The sequence below is a fragment of the Musca vetustissima genome, unplaced genomic scaffold, assembly GCF_032173495.1.
Source record: "Musca vetustissima isolate MV318-11 ecotype Yass unplaced genomic scaffold, APGP_CSIRO_Mvet_v1 utg3058, whole genome shotgun sequence".
Lineage (NCBI taxonomy): Eukaryota > Metazoa > Arthropoda > Insecta > Diptera > Muscidae > Musca > Musca vetustissima.
This window is the reverse complement of record NW_026875657.1, coordinates 159,095-180,154: the sequence shown is the minus strand read 5'-3', so window position 1 is coordinate 180,154 and position 21,060 is coordinate 159,095. Positions and strand designations below refer to the sequence as shown.

Sequence of the window (21,060 nt, the reverse complement as noted above, 5' to 3'; positions counted from 1 at the left end):
AACTTATAGCTAACTTACCATTCATCCGCTGGAAGTTTTAAAGCTTATCCTAATGGGTTGTAAAATTAAAGATTTTTTTATTCTAAGATCTTTTAGCTTAGTCCTTCAACCGTGATTTTTCGTATTTTTCGTCCCTCTCCTCGAAGGACCATTTTTAATTCAATATATTTCTTTAATAATTATAGAAAATAAATATCAAAAATTCTTCTCCACTTACCTATTTCACTATAGATTGTTGTATTTAATGCTATTTCCATTGGACAGGAGGTATCTGAATCTTCCGGCTCCTCTGGCAATGTTGGTGGTCCATCCCAGACAATTTTTGTTGGACGACGGACACGATCTAAACGTACGCGGGGATATTCATTGCACATAATATCGGTTAACTGGAAAAATGTGATAAAGAGATTTTTAGAAATTTTCCAATTTACATTTTTAGAATTTTAATATTAAAAGTAAATATTGAAAAAAAATAAATAAAAAATTAAGAAAAATAACTACGTTAATAACAATAAATAATTCAAAAGTTAAAAATATTTTTAAAATGGGCTTGGGTTGGATTGAAAATAGGAAGCTGAAGAGATCCTATATAGACGATTGGCGGGCTGAAGGGAACCTCCCTTCTAGGCAAGCTGAAGGCAAGAGCCTATTATAGATGAGCTGAAGACTAGAACATATATAGGAGAGCTTAATGCTAAATCCTTTATAGGCGAGCAGAGGGGTAGATATTCTATAGACAAGCTAAAAGCTAGAGTTTCTATATGCAAGCTGAAGGCTAGAACCTCTATAGGCGAGCTGAATGCTAGATTCCCTATATGTTGGTCCTTATGGACAAGTAGAAGCGGATTTTATAAACCAGGTGAAGCGGGTGTTATTACACCAGCTGAAGCGGGTGTGATTAGACCACCTGAAGCGAATCTTTTAAAACCAGAGGTAGCGCGTCTTTATAGACCAAGCCGGTAGAGACCAGGAGAAGAAGGCCTTTTCAGACCAGCAGTAGACTAGCAGATGCGGATCTTTGTAGGCAATCAAAATCGGGTATTTATAGACCAACAGAAGCTAGTCATTATAGACCAGCTAAGGCGTATATTTATAGAGCAGCAGAATTAGTCATTAATATGCCAGTTGAAGCCGAAAAAGCGGATCTATTAAGGCCAACAGAGGAGGCTTTTCAACACCTGCTGGAAAAGGGTCCTTTTAGATAGACTGAAGCGGGTCTTTATAGATCAGCTTAAGCAATTTAATTTTTGTAAATTAGATGAAGCGGTTTTCAATGGAGAAGTTGATGTAGCTCGCAGACCAGCAGAAGTGTGTCTTTATAGAATCACTGAATCAGCTCAAGATGGTCTTTCTGGATCAGGTAAAGCGGTACAAGTTCCAAACGATATTTATGAGATCAGAATAGTGATGATTTATTTATAGGAAATACTAGGACATTTTACAGACGAGACTAAATGGCCAGGGAAGATGAATTTTGGTGATTTTTTTTATAGGAAAGTCCAGACTTTTAAAAATTTTATAGATCAGTTAAAGAGCCAGGGACAATAGGTGTTCAATAGCTGATATCAAGTGTTAGAAAATATATCCAGACAAATTGACGGTAATGGAGTCTCTATTGAAGAGGTGGAGGCATATAAGTTTTTTTTAAGAGCAGAATGATCATGGAGTCTTTAAAGACAAACTTCAGGTCCTGGGAGTCTTTGAAGGCTTTATAAATCTCAATCGTCCTATGTTATTGTTATACAAGAGCTGAAGGACCAATAGGTCCAATAGCCGATACCAAGGGCCAGAAAATATGTCTACACATATTAACCGTAATAGGGTTTCTATTGGCGAGGTAAAGGCTATGGAGTTTTTTTTTATAAAAAAAAAAACAGGAAGGATCATGCAAACTGAAGGACCAAGAACAATCAAAGGCGAACACAAGTTCTATTGAATTTAGATGAGCTGAAGTTCGGAAGTTATAATAGGAGGAGAAGTGATTAAACGATGTTTGGATAATCTGGAGGCTGGAAATTTTTTAGAAAAGAGCAGAAGGACCATGGAGTCTTTATAGAAGAAATTGATTTTGTTTTGGATAATCTGAAGTCTTTATAGACAACTGAAGCACCGGAAAGAGGTCTATTAAATTCTAGTCTTAAAGCAGCTTCACGTTGGACGCCAATAAAGCAATTCGGCGTTCGTTGTCAATTGAGCAGGCCAATGTGGGTAAATAAAGCAGGCTCGTGGAGGAGCTGTTGGGGCTTCATTAGAAACAACAAGACTTAAAGTTTGACCCTTTAACTGATCTGAGTCCATCAACTTAGACAAGCGTGGTTATTGTTCTTATGTTTTCAATGTATGTATAACGAATGAGTGTCGTAGTCGGACTGACTTTATTGAAATAAAGTTCAGCTTTGGTACTACATATGAGAAGCAAGATTCTTATCGAGTATTAGTTGTATAAAAAGTTATTTGGATCAAAGATGTAATTTTATGGTACTATTTCCAACGTATTTACATAAGTAACCGTAACGTTCAAATACTGAAATACTAAATAACACAATCGTAAATAATTGTAAATTTTGGACAATCTGAAGCATAGAGAGCATTTATATAGGGCCATTGAGACTTTACAGAGGCGCTGGAGACCTTGTTAGTCTTTAGAGGATACTTGGTAATAGGGAGTCTTTTGAAGATGATAAGACAAAAGAGGGGCTCTATAAATCCTACATGTAAGGCCTTGAATCGTTACATGAATTTTTAATAAAAAAAGAAACAAAAATTTAAAAAATTATTTTTTTAATATTTGAAAAATCTACAAAGAAAAATGTTTTAATATTTAATATAAAATCTACAACTCAAACATAATTAAAAAAGTTAATATATTGGAAATTTTTGTTTTTCATAGCAACTACCCACCTCTTTTTTGGGTGTAGCCGACAATATCTACAGTGGTGATATTTTTTGTATATAGCCGCAAGATTTTAGCATAATTTTTATAAAAAATGTGTTGTTTACAATTTTAAAAAATATATATGATGGTGTGTGTGTTCATGGTGCGGTTATGATTGTGTGTGTTTTGTACGCATAATTTTTTCCGAGTGTAAGCAATGAAATTTGTGGCATGTGTAAAAATGTAAAGTGTATTAAAAATGGATGTGTGTGAGAGAGAAATATATATGAGAGAGATAGAGAGAGAAAAAGAGAGTACAGTTAACAATTTAAATATATTTGATTTTAATAATTTTATATTATTTTGAATAACTTATAGCATTTTTTGTATTAGCAATAAAATAATTTTATTTTTGTAATAGTAAAATATTGCATATAATGTATACAGTAGAACCTCTATTAAAGGTGCGAAATTTGGCTATCCAAAGAAAATATAAATGTTAAAATATATCTGTTTAGATTTATTTTTAGAATCTAATATTAAAAAAAATCCAAAGAAAGCTTTCATAATCGTTCAACACGATTGCATTTTCATTATTTAATTTTTAGACATCTTACAAAGCGATATTTGATTATAACAAATCACGTGGGGAATAAGAATGCTATGCTGCCTTCCTGTTAGGACCAGGTAATTTTTATAGACTAACTAAAGAACCAGGGTGCTCAATAGGCGAACGTATGAACAAAGTGAAGACTATAGGCGAGTTGAAGGGGCGTTTTTGTTGGCGGGGTAGTTCAGGCCAAAGCAGGAAAATGTTATAGATAAAATAAATGCCAGAAAGTCTTAATACGAGCTGAATGATATTGATATTTTATAGACGAACTAAAGCCACGGGGTACTCAATAGGTAAACGTTAGGTTCAAAAACGTGAAGGCTTAAGGACGTCTCTATTGGCTAGCCAGGTCAGGCTAGACCATGAAAGTATGGATAAACTGAATGTCAGGAAGTCTTAATACGAAGTGAATGTTGTTGAATATTTATAGTCGAACTAAAGGACTAGGCCATTTTCATAGACTAGCTAAAGGCCCAGATTGTCTTTTGGTCGGTATGGAAGAGTTGAAGGCTAGACAGATTTTATTGTAGAGCTGAAGCTCCATTAGGTATTGGGATTCTTTATAGGAATGTTATGGAAAATATAGGGAAAAATTACATAGGAAAAATGGCTCATAACACGTCATTACGTTGGGCGCCATTCGTTTTTTTTTTTTAATGATTCATGGTCCTTCATTAAAAAAAAAACACAAATGACGCCCAACGTAATGACGTGTTTTGATCCACCTTTCCTGTGTTATTTCTCCCTATAACCTGTCTAGCCTTTAAAGGTAAACAAAACGTATTAGGAATCTTTATGGGAATGTGGTGGAAAAGTAGAGGGGAGTTACATAAAAAAATAGCTCAAAAGACGTCCTTATGTTGGGCGCCATTTGTTTGTTTTTTTTTTTTTAAATGAAGGACCATGAAGTCTTTAAAGGTAAACTAATAGTATTGGAAATGTTTATAGGAATGTGATTCTAAATATATAGCGAGGAGTTACAAAGGAAAAATGGCTCAAAAGACGTCCTTACGTTGGGCGCCATTTGGTAATTTTTGTAAAATGTTTAGTATTTTATATTATATACCCAATACAAGTTGAGACAACTTCATCAATAACTGATGATAACTGATATAAGGTATTTGTCTTGCCAGCATGTGTCCTAATGCTGTGGTGGTTTGAAGGTGGCTTTTTGAATTGTTGGAGTGTTATGATTTCAGACATATTTTGGGAAAAATATTAAAATGTGACATGAATGAGAAGGTCTTTGTTGGGCGCCATTCTTAATTTTTTACCATCATACTGATCTTAGACGAAATAGAAACCATATGATATGTCAACGTTCCCAAATTGGGCGCCATTTTGTAATGTTGGTGTCATTTAGAATTCACATTGTGTTGGTCCACTGTGAAGACTAAGGGAAAACTATTTTTCAAATATTCAAGACTTCTGGGATTTTTATGCACGTCCCCATGTTGGGCGCCATTTTTGACTTATATTCCTAAAAAATTGTTAATTGTCATTGAGCCTGCATGGTTAGAGCTAGGAAGTTTTTATTAAAGAGCTGAAGGAACATGATGACTTTAAAGATAAACTTAAGGCCCTGAACGAACTGAAGGATTTTGTATCCCAATCATTCTAGGTTGTTTTTATACACGAGCTAAAGGGCCAGGGGGTACAATAGCTGATATCAAGGGTCAGAAAATATGTCTAGACAATTTGGAAAATCTAAAGCCTAGAGAGAATTTATAAGGGGCCATTGAAACCTTACCGAATATATTTTTCTATATTACTATTTTTAAATAGTCATCTTTCTCTCATGAGAAGTTCCACTGTATACTATTAATATTACAATTTATTAATTTAATTTATACTATAAAAAAATATACGTGTACTTACCGATATTTCTTCACTGCAATATGCGGTGAAGGCCTGTTCATCCTGCTGCAGTACACAGTAGAGTGGACCCCAGGGTAATGTGACTTTTTGTTTGCGTGTTAGTTCACCCTCAGTTTCTGTAAAATAATTTTAAAAAATAAATAAATTTATTGGAAATTAAAGAAATAAATAAAATTTATGGGTCTCACAAAAAAATTTAGAAAAAATAAATTTATGTAATTTTTTTTTTCAAATGGGCATCAATTATAAAATATATAAATAAAAGTTATTCATTTTCATTGGTTATCGATTACCTTTCCACTTGTCATTTTTTTTTTTTTTTATAAAAAATTATTTTAAAGAATTTCAAGGCTACCTCAAAGGCGTAGATTTTTTAAAAAGATTTTTTTAAAGTACAACAAAGGCGTCAATTATTTCATATTTTCAAGGGTACCATAAAGGCGTAGATTTAATAAAAATATTTTTCAAGGGTTCTACAAAGGCGTAGATTTTATAAAAATATTTTTCAAGGGTACTACTAAAGCGTAGATTTTTAATGAATATGTTTAAGGGTACAACAAGGACTGTTTCTTGATATATCTTTTCTTCCAAATACCTAGGAACAAATTACACTATCTTATGTGACTATTTTTTTTTTATAAAAAATTCCATTTTCCTATACAAATTGAACATTTCCTTGTTATCCCACCACCAATCAAAACTAATTCTGAAATTAGAAAGAATCGAAAAATTTTATAACAACCCTGATTTCGCAAAAATCTGAACAAGATCCTCTCCCCAATATGGCATCATTAACAGGTGTTTTATTTCGAATTCGTATTGCTTTCTTCGCTATAAAATTTGTTTATTTCCTGGCTCGTTTCTTTTTTTCAGAGAGTGTGTTCTTCTTTGTGCCGCCAGACATAAAGAGACAACAACAACACGAAATAAATAAAGCTGTAACTCAATTTTTTTGTAAATACATTTCACAAATCGCATCGAACATATCGTTGTATAAACACTTCACTCCACAATTAGGATTGTCGATTCGGAATTTGAAAAATTTGGAATTCTTTAAAAAAACTTTTTGGTGTTACATAAAAAATATAAAAATTGATTTTATCGAATAACAATTGAGGATAGGCCATGAAAAAATATTTTTAAAAAATGCAGGCCTAAGGTTAGGCTTTGAAAAAAAAATTAAAAAATCCCCGCTTAAGAATACTATAATAAACGTATTTTTATAAAATCTGCGACTAGCATAGGCTTAGGATTTTTTAGAAATATTTTTTCATGGCCTATCCTTAGACGTGGATTTAATTTTTTCCAAAAAATGGCATATCTTTGAGCGTGGATTTTTTCAAAAATTTTTCATGGACTACATGGACTACGTGGATTTTTTCAAAAATTTTTCATGGCTTACAGATAGGCGTGGATTTTGAAAAATATTTTTTCATGGCTTTTGAATAATGAATTTTGAATAATTTTTTTTATAATAAATATATTCTTAAATATTTTTTATTTTTTTTTTTGAGCTTATATAATATTTTTTTTTAAATAAAAGATTTTTTTATGGTCTATCCTCAGACATGGGTTTTTAAAAATATTTTTCTGATCCTATACTTAGCCATGGATTTTTTTTAATATTTTCTGAGCTTATTCTCAGTCATAGATTTTAAAAAATATTTTTCTGATCCTATTCTCTATACTCCAGACCCAATAAGAGATGATGGTATAGCCAAGATGAGGCTATAAAAGCAATTAATCGGCTCAAGAACAATACAGCAGCAGGAGCCGATGGGCTACCAGCCGAACTATTCAAGACTGGTGGTCAGATGCTGGTCAGGAGCATGCACCAGCTGATTAGTACAATTTGGCTAGAGGAATGCATGCCCAATGATTGGAACATCAGTATCCTTTGTACCGGGCACAAAAAAGGAGACTAGACGATATGTGCCAACTATAGAGGAATTAGCCTTCTTCCCATCGCATATAAAGTGCTATCCAGTGTGCTGTGTGAACGATTGATGCCAATGGTCAATGACATCATTGGATCATACCAATGCGGCTTCAGACCTGGTAAATCCACTATTGACCAGATTTTCACTCTGCGCCAAATCCTGGAAAAGACCAATGGAAAACACATCGACACATACCACCTATTCGTCGACTATAAAGCCGGATTCGACAGCCCTATCCATTCAGAGGTGTATAAAGCCATGTCTGCGTTTGACATTCCTGCAAAATTAATACGGCTATGCAGGATAACTTTAAGTGGCAGAAGGTCAGCAGTTAAAGTGCGAAAGGACCTATCGGAGCCCTTTAATACCGAACGAGGATTCAGACAATGTGACAGTGGGTCGTGTGATCTTTTTAACATCCTGCTGGAAAAGGTCATACGAGCCGCAAAGGTGAACAGAAATGGCACTCTGTACACCAAACAACACATGTTACTCGCCTACGCCGATGACATCGACATAATGGGTCGAACATTGGGGGCGGTAACAGCCACCTTTGAACAAATTGAGAAGGAGTCTGCAAAAGTAGGTCTGGTGGTAAACGGCGAGAAGACTAAGCTGATGGTATCAACACGCAAGACGTCCAGTAGTCGTCGGACCAACTGTGGAACTTGAGAAGTACAGCTTCGAGGTTGTGAAAGATTTTATATACCTTGGTACCGCCATAAATAAAACGAATGACATCAGTTTTGAAATTCGGAGAAGGATAGTGATGGCCAACCGATGCTACTATGGTCTGAGCTAGCCCTGTTCAACCATAGGAACTGGTGCCCTTTTTTACATGTATAAAAAAGTTCGTTCTCTTCTCGTAAGTCATTTCATATGGCGGTTTCTCATTTGTTCTCTGAGAATTTTTTCGTTGCACACCTCTAGTCTGAGCAAACAACTCAAATGCAAGGCTAGACCAAACTCACACTCTACAAGACGCTGATACTACCCGTGCTGTTATATGGATCAGAAGCATGGGTACTTGCGCAAGCAGATGAGGCAGCTCTTGGGGTGTTTGAAAGAAAAATTCTCCGAAAGATCTGCGGACCGATCGGCGTCGACGGTGAATATTGACGTCGAATGAACCATGAGTTGTACCAGCTATTCTCGGACATCGACATAGTTAGACGTATTGAGCTGCAGCGACTACGATGGCGAATGAATTAACTCAAAAGGCATATAAAAGCGAGCCTACTGTTGGTTCCCGTAGAAGGGGAAGGCCACGAATCAGATGGAAAGACCAAGTAGAAAACAACATCTTGGAACGTGGTCCTTCAAATTGGCGGAGATGCGCACAAGACCGACGCGCTTGGAAATCATTTTTAAGCTCGGCTTATGAAACAACCGTTCTGTAACATGCCAGCTAAGTAAGTAAATAAATCCAAGCCTAAGGATAGGCCATGAAAAAAAAATTTTCAAAAAATCGATGTCTTTTTAAAAAATATTTTTTCATGGCCTATCCTATCAAATCTATTCCAGAAGCAAACAATCGACACAAGCCATTAAATCACAATTTGATTCGGCATCCCTATTTTTTTTTTAATTGGTGTGTACATTGAATGTATCTTCGATTTTCATCCATAAAAAAACATTGTTAAAATTATTTAAACAAATAAAAAATATGGGTCATTCCTCAGAAGGATGATGAGTTACGAATAAACACAAAAGCCATCCACCAGCTACACCGCATAACGTAGAAGACATTTTTATTCATAATGTTAAAATGGTTTTCAATTTTTCGTATAAACAAAAATTAGCATTCCGACTTTCGAGGAGAATAATTTTCACCATTTCACATGGTGTTGAGAATAGAAAGACAAATTTCGAATTTGCTTTCAAAAAAGTAATAAATTTCATTATGGCATAAATGAAGACATTTTTAGTCGAAATGTAGGTCAGATATATTTGGACTTAGAGGACTTTGTACTAATAAAGGCTCCATCGTATGTTTTCTTATAAAAGTAATTACATCTAGGACAGTCAGATTTTTAGGCCGTCCTTCGGATATATTTTTATACCCTTCACCACACGGTGGTACAGGGTATTATGTCTTTGTGCATATGTTTGTAACAGGCAAAAGAAAACGAGGTTCCTTTTGAGAATATGCATAGAATCACTTTCTGAGTGGATTTACGCATGTCCGTCCATGTATTTTTGTGAACAAAGTACAGGACGCATTTATGATCCGATTTGGATGAAATTTGGCATAGATCACTTATTTGGCCCAAGGACGAACCCTATTGAAATTGGGAAAAATCGGTTCAGATTTAGATATAGCTCCCATATATATTTTCGTCCGATTTTAGGTAAATGGTGCACCAAAGTCCCTATATATCTTTCGATTTGTACGAAATTTTGCATAGCGTAATGAATTCGGTCTAGAATGATGTGTGTTAAGTTTGCTGAAAATCGGTTCAGATTTAGATATAGCTTCCATATATATTTTCGTCCGATTTTATGTAAATGGTGCACCAAAGTCCCTATTTATCCTTCGATTTGCATGAAATTTGGCACAGCGTAATGAATTCGGTCTAGAAATATGTGTGTCAAATTTCGTAAAAATTGATTAAGATTTAGATATAGCTCCCATATATATTTTCGTCCGATTTTATGTAAATGGTGCACCAAAGTCCCTATATATCGTTCGATTTGCACGAAATTTAGCATAGCGTACTAAATTAAGACCACAATGATGTGTGCTAAGTTTCGTAAAAATCGGTTCAGATTTAGATATAGCTCCCATATATATTTTCGTCCGATTTTATGTAAATGGTACACCAAAGTCCCTATATATCTTTCGATTTGCACGAAATTTGGCATAACGTACTGAATTGAGTCTAGAATGATGTGTGTTAAGTTTGCTGAAAATCGGTTCAGATTTAGATATAGCTCCCATATATATTTTCGTCCGATTTTATGTAAATGGTGCACCAAAGTCCCTATATATCTTTCGATTTGCACGAAATTTGGTACAGCGTAATGAATTAGGTATAGAATAATGTGGGTTAAGTTTCGTAAAAATCGGATCAGATTTAGATATAGCTCCCATATATATTTTCGTCCGATTTAATGTGAATGATCTACCAATGTACCTATATATATTTCGATTTGCACGAAATTTGGCACAGCGTAATGAATTCGGTCTAGAAACATGTGTATCAAATTTCGTAAAAATTGGTTCAGATTTAGATATAGCTCCCATATATATTTTCGTCCGATTTTATGTAAATGGTGCACCAAAGTCCCTATTTATCCTTCGATTTGTACGAAATTTGTCACAGCGTAATGAATTAGGTATAGAATAATGTGTGTTAAGTTTTATGAAAATCGGTTCAGATTTAGATATAGCTCCCATATACATTTTCGTCCGATTTTATATAAATGATGCACCAAAGTCTCTATATATCCTTCGATTTGCACGACGTCTGTTAGGATTCCATCTGATGAATATACCTAAAGTGGTGAAGGGTGTCATATAGTCGGCCCCGTCCGACTTTACCACTTTCCTTACTGGTTTTCTTAAGGGTCATTAGACCGAGAATTGTAAGATATTTTTTGAATTTTTTTCCTATAGAAATCTGTTCTACTTTTTTATCAGATTTTCCTCCAATATTTCCCATCACCTATTTTTGTTTTAATTTATCGCCTCATTAACTTAACCATGTGTGATTGGAATGCATTCCCCAATTAAAATAGTTTCCACCTACAAAGTATAAAATTAAACATGAGTAGGTGGGTTCACATAGCCCCCATACCCTGCTTTGGACCATTGGTTCTTAATGTTCGGAAAACTGAGTTGAAAACGAAACTCCCTAGCCAACAACAAAAAAATTCAATCCAAGCCCAGCTGAATACCTTCTGTTACGGAAATGAACTTTTATTTTTGTGTATAGAAATTCATTGGAGCATAAAAATATTTTCGAAATGTGGGTTTTTATGTTTAAGTTCTTCTAGTTGTTGTTGTTCTTTTTTTACTTTTACTTCCGAGGCTGATTGTTTTGTAGATTTTCCTGGTGGCTTACACACACTCTTGCATACACTAATACCCAATTGAAACTATTATCCAACAAAAGGATAACCTCATTAAAATGGAATATATAAAAATCTATAAATAGTTCAGGAAAATATAGGGATTACGGCAGGATTGAACAGGATAGGGTTGGAATTTAAAAATAGATGAAACGATTTTTCTATGGCAATAGAAATCATTTTTTATTTTTTGAATGACACTTTCGATTTTGTTTTCATATCAAAGAACATTTAAATAGGGTCCTAGAAAGGCCTTAATAGATAGGTGAGAGAATATTTGATATGTTCGAGCATTTTTTAAATTATTAAGGAATGTGTACAGGGTTGCCCATATTCGACGGACCCATGTTTTTTTTTTTTAAATCAAAGAAAAAATAGAAATTTGGCGGTTGGCAATGTTAATCATTTAACTTGTTCCAAGTAGATTTGTTTACATACATTTTTGAATATGATATCTCTCAAATGGCCGCCTCTGGCGTTGATGACATATTGTGCAATTTTTGCTGTATTTTCCATCGTTTTTGCCAACATTTCGGCCGGAATAGCGGCCATTTCTTCACGAATGTTGTCCTTGAGCTCTTCTACGGTCCATGGCTTGTTAACGTAAACCTTTGACTTCAAATATCCCCACAAGAAGACGTCAGGCGGCGTCAAATCGGGCGAACGCCGTGGCCAGTCCAAATCACCACTTTTCGACATCAAACGGCCCGGAAACAAATTCTTCAGAAAATCGATTGTTATGCGACTTGGGTGCGGTGTAGCGCTGTCTTGTTGAAACCAGAACTGCCTCATACGCTTTCGACGAATAATTGGCATCACAAAATTGGTCATCATGTCGCGATAACGCTCCTGATTGATGGTAACTGCATGGCCATTTTCATTTTGGAAGAAAAAACGGCCCAATGACCGTTTTCGCACTAACGCCGGACCAAACTGTGACTTTTTCGTCATGAAGAGGCACTTCTTGAATCTCCTGAGGATTATCAGTGGCGTAACAACGGCAATTTTGCTTATTTACGGTCCCATTCAATGTGAAATGGGCTTCATCGGACATGATAATTTTGTTCCAAAATTGCTCGTCATCTTCGGCCATTTCGATAACTCTTTCGGCCCATTCCAATCGACGAGGCTTGTCCGCAGGCAACATTCTTTGCGTCAATTGAATTTTGTACGGGAACAAATGCAAATCAATGCGAATAAAGTAGACCGAGCCATGTCCAACTGCTGAGAACGGCGGTTTTGGGATGTTCTTGGGGACCTCTCAACACTGGCTCGTACGGCAGCGATATTCTCGGCCGATCGCCTTGGTGGACTTTTATATGGCCTCTTCGGATTAGAAATAGCCTTACCAGTCGAATATTTTTCGTATAAACGCTTAATGGTGTTCTTGGAAGGCGCACTTCTCACATTTTTTAATGTTTTAAAAGCACGTTGAGTTTTCACAATTGACTTCTTCTGTTGAATGTGAATTTCAACTATTTCAGAGCGCTCGCGTTACGTGTATTGGTTCATGGTAAAAATCTGCTTGGACTGACGCTTCATACGCGGTATGTCATTAAGCGATGTGACATCTCTGTCAAAAGTTATGGCGTTGCCAGATAGGTCCGTCGAATATGGTCAACCCTGTAGGTGGTGTTAGCCCACTGGGTCATCAACATTACCTAGTTTATGTCTGGCCCCCCACCCTGACCAAAAGAGAGCCAAAATTGGGAATCTGACCATCTTCTATTTGATGTAGTTTCTGCAAGAGATCACAAAGTGGGGTGGGATACTTTAAAAAATTTGTAAATATTTTTAAATAAACATTTTAAACCTTTTTAACCCTTCAAAATTTCAACTTCATAACTGGCCAACATTAAACCTCAATTTTTTAAAACCCAAAAATAAAAAAACTTCCATTATATAAAAAAATTAGGCAAGACAATTGAAACACAGCCGAAGGCGTTTTCTTCTTCAAAAAGTATTTTTTTCTTTCGTCCAAATGGACTTCAACAACGCCCCTTTTACTTTTTGAATTTTTGGTTAATGGTGGTAAAAGCACATGTCTGGATTTGGAAACAATTAAAGAAGATGAAGTGCCCCCACAAAGTCCCCCGCGGCATGAAGAGATGCTTAACGAAAAAATAAATAGCCGAAATAAAACAAACGATAATTTCGAATTTTTTTCGGAGTTCAATACTAATGTTGTAGGTTAAATTTCGAAGCCAGTCGATTTGTGTCCAATGCTCGTCATCGGTTAAATGGCTGAAAAATTGTCGCTTCGAACATTTACCGGGAGTCGTGTTGCAACCCCTTCTTCCCTTTTTTTAGATTCAACCAGACTCAATTAGTTCTGATTGATGATTTTTGTTTTCGTTATTACATTTCGTTGTTCTATCAATTCCCTGCTCGGCTCAAATTTGGAGTTTATCCAACGGCATTCTGTTGTTGTATGGTGTAAAGACCGCAACGACTAGACAGTTTGACAGACAGTTGGAGATGGTGCCAAAATTGATAGACAACCGTACGAGAAGATGTAAAAGACATTCATGAAAATAAAGTGTTAAAAATTACAACAGTGATAGCACATCAAGAAGAGGATAGAGAGGGGTGTCAGGTTTTAAAAATATTTTTTTCTTGATTGACGTAGATTTTTTAAAAATTATTTTCTGAGTCTATCCTTATGCGTGAATATTTTTGATTCTAAACATAGGCTCAAAATATTTTTTTGAGCCTACACTTAGGCATGGATTTAAAAAAATGTATGGCCTACCAATAAGCGTGGATTAAAAAAAATATGGCCTACCAATAGGCGTGGATTTAAAAAAAATTTATGGCCTACCAATATGCGTGATTTTTTTTTTAAAATATTTGTTCAGGGCCTACACATAGGCGTGGATATTTTAAAAATATTTTTTTTAATATTTCTTTCTGAGACTTAGGCGTAGATTTTTTTAATAATATATTTTTCTCAGACTCAGTCGTAGATTTTTTAAAAATATTTTTTTCTGAGACTTAGGCGTAGATTCTTTAAAAATATTTTTTTCTGAGACTTTTCTGAGGCGTAGATTTAAAAAAAAAATTCTGAGACTTAAGCGTAGATTTAAAACAAAAAAAAATTCTGAGACTTAGGCGTAGATTTTTTAAAAACAAAATTTCTGAGACTTTGATTTTTTAAAAATATTTTTCTGAACCAGTCCATAGGCGTGGATACTTTTAAAGTCTATCCTTAGGCGTAGATTTTTTAAAAATATTTTTCTGAACCAGTCCATAGGCGTGGATACTTTTAAAGTCTATCCTTAGGCGTAGATTTTTTAAAAATATTTTTCTGAGCCAGTCCATAGGCGTGGATACTTTTAAAGTCTATCCTTAGGCGTAGATTTTTTAAAAATATTTTTTTCTGAGACTTAGGCGTAGATTTTTTAAAAATATTTTTCTGAACCAATCCATAGGCGTGGATACTTTTAAAGCCTATCCTTAGGCGTAGATTTTTTAAAAATATTTTTCTGAACCAGTCCATAGGCGTGGATACTTTTAAAGTCTATCCTTAGGCGTAGATTTTTTAAAAATATTTTTCTGAGCCAGTCCATAGGCGTGGATACTTTTAAAGTCTATCCTTAGGCGTAGATTTTTTAAAAATATTTTTTTCTGAGACTTAGGAGTAGATTTTTTAAAAATATTTTTCTGAACCAGTCCATAGGCGTTGACATTTTTAAAGTCTATCCTTAGGCGTGATTTTTTTTAAAGTCTATCCTTAGGCGTGGATATGTTAAAAGCCTGTCCTTAGGCGTGGATATTTTTAAAGCCTATCCTGGATATTTTTAAGGCATATCCTTAGGCGTGGATATTTTTAAAGCCTATCCTTAGGCGTGGATATTTTTAAAGCCTATCCTTAAGCGTGGATATTTTTAAAGCCTATCCTTAGGCGTGGATATTTTTAAATCCTATCCTTAGGCGTGTATTTTTAAATCCTATCCTTAGGCGTGTATTTTTAAAGCCTATCCTTAGGCGTGGAGTTTTTCAATATTTGTTTATGGTCTATCCTTAGGCGTGGATTTTTATACCCTTCACCAAACTGTGGCACAGGGTATTATGTCTTTGTGAATATGTTTGTAACAGGCAAAAGGAAACGAGATAGACACATGGTTCCTTTTGAGAATATGCATAGAATCACTTTCTGTCAGTCTATGTATTTTTGTGAACAAAGTACAGGTCGCATTTATGATCCGATTTGGATGAAATTTGGCACAGTTCACTTATTTGCCCCAAGGACGAACCCTATTGAAATTGGAGAAAATCGGTTCAGATTTAGATATAGCTCCCATATATAGTTTCGTCCGATTTTTTTTGTGAATGATACACAAAACTCCCAATATTTGTCCGATTGGGAAAAAATATTGCACAAAGTACTGAATTAGGCCCAGACTGATGTCTGCGAAGTTTTGTTAAAATCGGTTCAGATTTAGATATAGCTCCCATATATAGTTTTGTCCGATTTTTTGTGAATGATACATCAAACTTCCAATATTTCTCCGGTTGAGCAAAATTTTGCATAGCGAATGCAATTGTGTGTTGTTGAAATCAGTTCAGATTTTGATATAGGTCTTCGATCGATTTTTTGTAATTGGTGCACCAAAGGGCCTATGTTTGTTCGATTTACACGAAATTTGGCTGATGGTATTAAATTGAATATAGAGTGATAAATTGAATATAGATATCAATCTAGATATTATATTTAATTTCGCCCGATTCCATCTCAATGGTCCTCCAAAGATTCTAGGTCTGTTCTCTGTAGATACTAACATTTCTCGTATGTATCCAAAGTGGTGAAGGGTATCGGCCCCGTCCGACTTTTGAACTTTCCATACTGGTTTTAAATATTTTTGTTGACATATCCTTTGGCGTGATTTTTTAATATTTTTTGTTGACATTTTTTAAAAATATTTTTTCATGAAAACTTCGATCCTGCCTAACTTAAAGACGTTGTTTTTTTTTGTTTCTTATAAAAAAAATATTTCTAGATAAATATATTTTCTTGCAGCCATGACCATGAAATGACGGCGAAGAATTTACACATGAAGTGTGAAATAAGCGCCAGCTTCAAAAAAACATTGTACTTATGTAAGCGTGTAAAATTATGTGAGAGAAGGGGCCAGATAAGTAGCAGAAAATTAATTGTAATTATTTATAACAGTTTATCAATTCCGTGTAAAGTAAATTCTGAAACAATGAAACTGCTACTGAGACTCACAATACGTGGCTAAAACTTTTCGTAGCGGGCATAGCAACAGGGTGTAAATATTCAAGGTGCAGACTTCGTTTTTTTTTTTTTTTGAAAATTTGTCCCAAAGAAAAATGTCTATATATATTAACTAAGAGAAAATAGGGTTCCGAAGTGTGGTATAATACAAACTTATTCATTTTTTAAATATTTTCAAGTTAAGCAATTGAAATTATCGGACATCAGACTTGTCGGACAAAAGTCTGAACTGAGTCTGATAACACATTATTTGCTTCTTACTAATATTAGAGGACTAGAATTTCCTGTCCCAAGTTAGATAATATATAACTTATTATTTTTGGAAGTCTTTTCCAACCCAGAACTAGAAATTATGGGACATCAGACTTGTCGGACAAAAGTCTGAACTTGTCTGTAAACACTTTATTGCCGAATAAGAAATAGTTTAGGACTAATATTTCTATTTCCGAGAAGGGGTAAATCCTTTTCAAGACTTTTACAAATCAACCAATTGAAATTATGAGACCTCAGACATGTCGGACAAATGTCTGAACTTGTCTGATAACACTTTATTTGCTCTTTAGAAATACTTTTTAACAAGGATTTCGAGTTCTGACGGTAGGTAATATATGTAGATTATTTATTTTCAAGTATTTTCTACAAAGAAACTGAAATTATGGGACATCAGACTTGTCGGACAAAAGTCTGAACTAGTTATTTGCTCCATACCAATATTAGAAGACTAGAATTTCCTGTTCCGAAGTTATTTAATATATAACTTATTATTTTTCAAGTCTTTTTGAACCCAGAACTAGAAATTATGGGACATCAGACATGTCGGACAAAAGTCTGAACTTGTCCGATAACACTTCATTGGCTCATTAGAAATATTTCAGGCCTTGGATTTCTATTTTCGAAGATAGACAAAATAGTACTTATTCATTTTCAAGTCTTTTCCAACCTAGAAATTCAAGAAATTCAGACATGCCGGACAAAAGTCTGAATTTGTCTGAGAATTAAGTCTTTCGAAATTGTTTTTGGTCTCAAAGGAGTACTTACAAAGCTGGCTTGTGACAGAACTTTCGTCCCATAAGCCGAGCTTAGAAAAGAATTCCAGACGCATCGGTCCTTTGCGCAGTTTTTCCAATTTGAAAGACCATTTTCGGCAATGTTGTCTTCGACTTGATCTTTCCATCGTATTCGTGGCCTTCCCCTTCTGCGTGAATCATCAGCTGGTTCGCTTTTATATGCCTTCTGGGGGCTGGGGCATCTTCATCCATTCTCACAACATGACCCAGCCAACGTAGTCGCTGCAACTCAATACATCTAACTATGTCGATGTCCGGGAATAGGTGGTACAACTCATGAACCATTCGACGGCGATATTCACCGTTAACGCAGATCGGCCCATAGATCTTTCGGAGAATTTTTTCTCTCAAACACTCCAAGTGCTGCCTCATCTGATTGCGTAAGTACCCATGCCTCAGATCCATATAACAGCACGGGTAGTATCAGCGTCTTGTAGAGTGTGAGTTTGGTCTGGCGGGATGTGGTCTTGCTTTTGAGTTGTTTGCTCAGACCATAGTAGCACCGGTTGGCCATCACTATCCTTCTGCGAATTTCAAAACTGATGTCATTCGTTTTGTTTATAGCGGTACCAAGGTATATAAAATCTTTGACTACCTCGAAGCTATAGTTCTCAAGTTCCACGGCTGGTCCGACTACTACTGGCCGTCTTGCGCGTTGATACCATCAGCTTGGTCTTCGCGGGTGGCTGTTACCACTCTCAATGTTCGACCCACTACAACGATGTCATTTTTTTCATGGCCTATCCTTAGGCGTGGATTTTTCAAACATTTTTTTTCATGGCCTATCCTTAGGCGTGGATTTTTCAAACCTATTTTTTCATGGCCTGTCCTTAGGCGTGGAGTTTTCAAACCTAATTTTTGATGGCCTATCCTTAGGCGTGGATTTTTAAACCTATTTTTTAATGGCCTGTCCTTTGGCGTGGGGTGGCGTAGGGGATGATACCAAGCAACGACTCTGATTGGCTTTAACATGGCGAAGTCCAGGTTTATCTTGGTCCCTCTTTCATCTCAATTGTGGTTTACTGCCATACCCACTTTGGCAGACTCCTTCTCAATATGTTCAAAGGTGGCTGTTACAGCTCGCAATGTTCGACCCATTTTGTCGATGTCATAGGCGTAGGCGAGTAACTTGTGTTGTTTGGTGTACAGATTGCCATTTCTGTTCACTTCTGCCTCTCGTATGACCTTTTTCCAGCAGGATGTTAAAAAGATCACACGACAAAATGTCACCTTGTCTGAATCCTCGTTTAGTATTAAAGGGCTCAGAGAGGTCCTTTCCGACTTTAACTGCTGATCTTGTGCCTGTTAAAGTTATCCTGCATAGCCGTACTAATTTTGCAGGAATGCCAAACGCAGACATGGCTTTATACACCTCTGAACGGATAGGGCTGTCGAATGAACGGATAGGGTCTCAAAAGAGTTCTATTTTAAACTTGAGGATTTTTCAAAGCCATTTTTCGTAATGTCTAATGAAAAATATTTGATAACAGCCTAACATAACCCTCCAAAATCTTTCTCCGATATCGAATTCCCCTCTATTTAATGAAGTTCCTATCAATTGCTGTAATCAACAACAAAGACCTTGGCCACAAACAAATCGTTAATTAATAAACAAATAAATTGGCAAACATTTTTATTAAAAAATGTCATAAAAAAGAGGCTCTCAAAGAACCGACAACACCATGCCACCTCTCCCCTCCTCTTACAAATGCCAATCAAATTATGTTCACAACTAATATTTTTTCTTTTTTAAATGATGATGAATTGCCTCATATAAATGACAATTTGTTTTGCAGAAGAAAAAAAAAACAAAGACATGCGGCTAGGCTGGTTAGCCGGTTGTCTGTCAGCCTGCCTGTTTGTCATTCATCCAAGACATTCAGTCATTATCCGGTTTTACTTCCATACCCTCCATTAGCCAAACAACCACCACCACCTTAACCACAAACAAGGTGTCCAACATTTAAGTAGATATTTACTTAACCAACCGACCGAGAGTGATCTATCTTTTCAGCAAGGCTTGTTAAGAAGTCAAAATTACGTCAATATTTTTTCGTTTTCTTCTTCTTCTCTTTGTTTTGAAGTCCAAACATTTCTTCTAATGATATTTTTTATTTCTCACATTCACTGTTTTTTTTTATTGTTTTTGCAAAATTTTATGTTGTTTTTATTTTTTTTTATTTTTAATGAATATTCATTTTTTGAACCAGTACCCAGCCCTCAAGCTAGGAAGAATCTGAGAAATACAACTAATGGCAGATGGATAGAATATTAAAAAGATCGAAAACAGAAAATTATATGTTGTGTGGTGTTAAGTTTTGGCAAAACGAACCAAAGATAGAAACAAAATGCTCTAAGGGAATTAAGAACTTGAAGAAGTGCGAAAGGAAAAAAGGAGAAGAAAATAAAAAAACAATTAAAAAAATTAAAATTAATGTTGAGACAGGTCGAACGTTCTATACCCTTTTTTTGTAAATAATTTTTTCCTGGCATATCCCTAGCAAACATATTTTTTCATGGCCTACAAATAGGATTTTTTCATGGCCTACAAATAGGCATTTTTTAAAAATTTTTTCATGGCCTATCCTTAGGCGTGGATTTTTCAAACATATTTTTTCAAGGCCTAGAAATAGGCGTTTTTCATGGCCTATCCTTAGGCGTGGATTTTTCAAATATATGTTTTCATTGCCTACAAATAGGCGTGGCGTAGAGGATGATAGATATCAAGCAACAGGAAAAACGCTAGCGTGAGCAAATCGAGATGTACAGGAGTCAGAATGAAGTCCGGAAATTGTACCAACGAGTAGAGATGAAGAAGGAAACCTGGTGACCGGCACAAACAGCGTGTTGAGGATCTGTAAGGAGCATTTTGAAAAGCTTCTGGTATCAAATAGTGGAGGTGAAGCAGAACAAATTAGAGATGTGTATACCACCTAGCCAAGATGAGATCATAAAAGCAATTAATCGGCTCAAGAACAATAAAGCAGCAGAAGCCGATGGATTACCAGCCGAACTATTCAAGACTGGTGGTCAGATGCTGGTCAGGAGCATGCACCAGCTCATTAGTACAAATTGGCTGGAGGGATGCATGCCACGAAAAACACATCGACACATACCACCCATTCGTCGACTATAAAGCCGCATTCGACAGCCCTATCCGCTCAGATGTGTTTAAAGTCATGTCTGCGTTCGGCATTCCTGCAAAATTAATACACCTATGCAGGATAACTTTAAGTGGCACAAGGACAGCAGTTAAAGTCGGAAAGGGCCTATCGGAGCCCTTCAATACCAAACGAGGATTCAGACAAGGTGACATCGATATAATGGGTCGAACATTGCGTGTGGTTACAGCCACCTTTGAACAAATTGAAAAG

The 21,060-nt window shown here is 35.6% G+C and overlaps 1 protein-coding gene across 1 annotated transcript in view; it reads right to left on the bottom strand.

Moving 5' to 3' along the window:
- Window positions 1–217: 217 nt before the first annotated feature.
- The window catches only part of LOC133338179 (ras GTPase-activating protein raskol-like), a gene marked incomplete at its 3' end in the record, with an annotated part of 134,743 nt that continues 113,900 nt past the window's right edge, over window positions 218–21,060 (bottom strand). The window contains exons 2-4 of the mRNA XM_061546361.1: window positions 5,367–5,482; window positions 2,902–2,928; window positions 218–386 (exon numbers count right to left, since the gene is read on the bottom strand). Coding sequence (XP_061402345.1) covers window positions 218–386; window positions 2,902–2,928; window positions 5,367–5,482 — 312 coding nt within the window. The remainder of the gene's footprint in view (window positions 387–2,901; window positions 2,929–5,366; window positions 5,483–21,060) is intronic.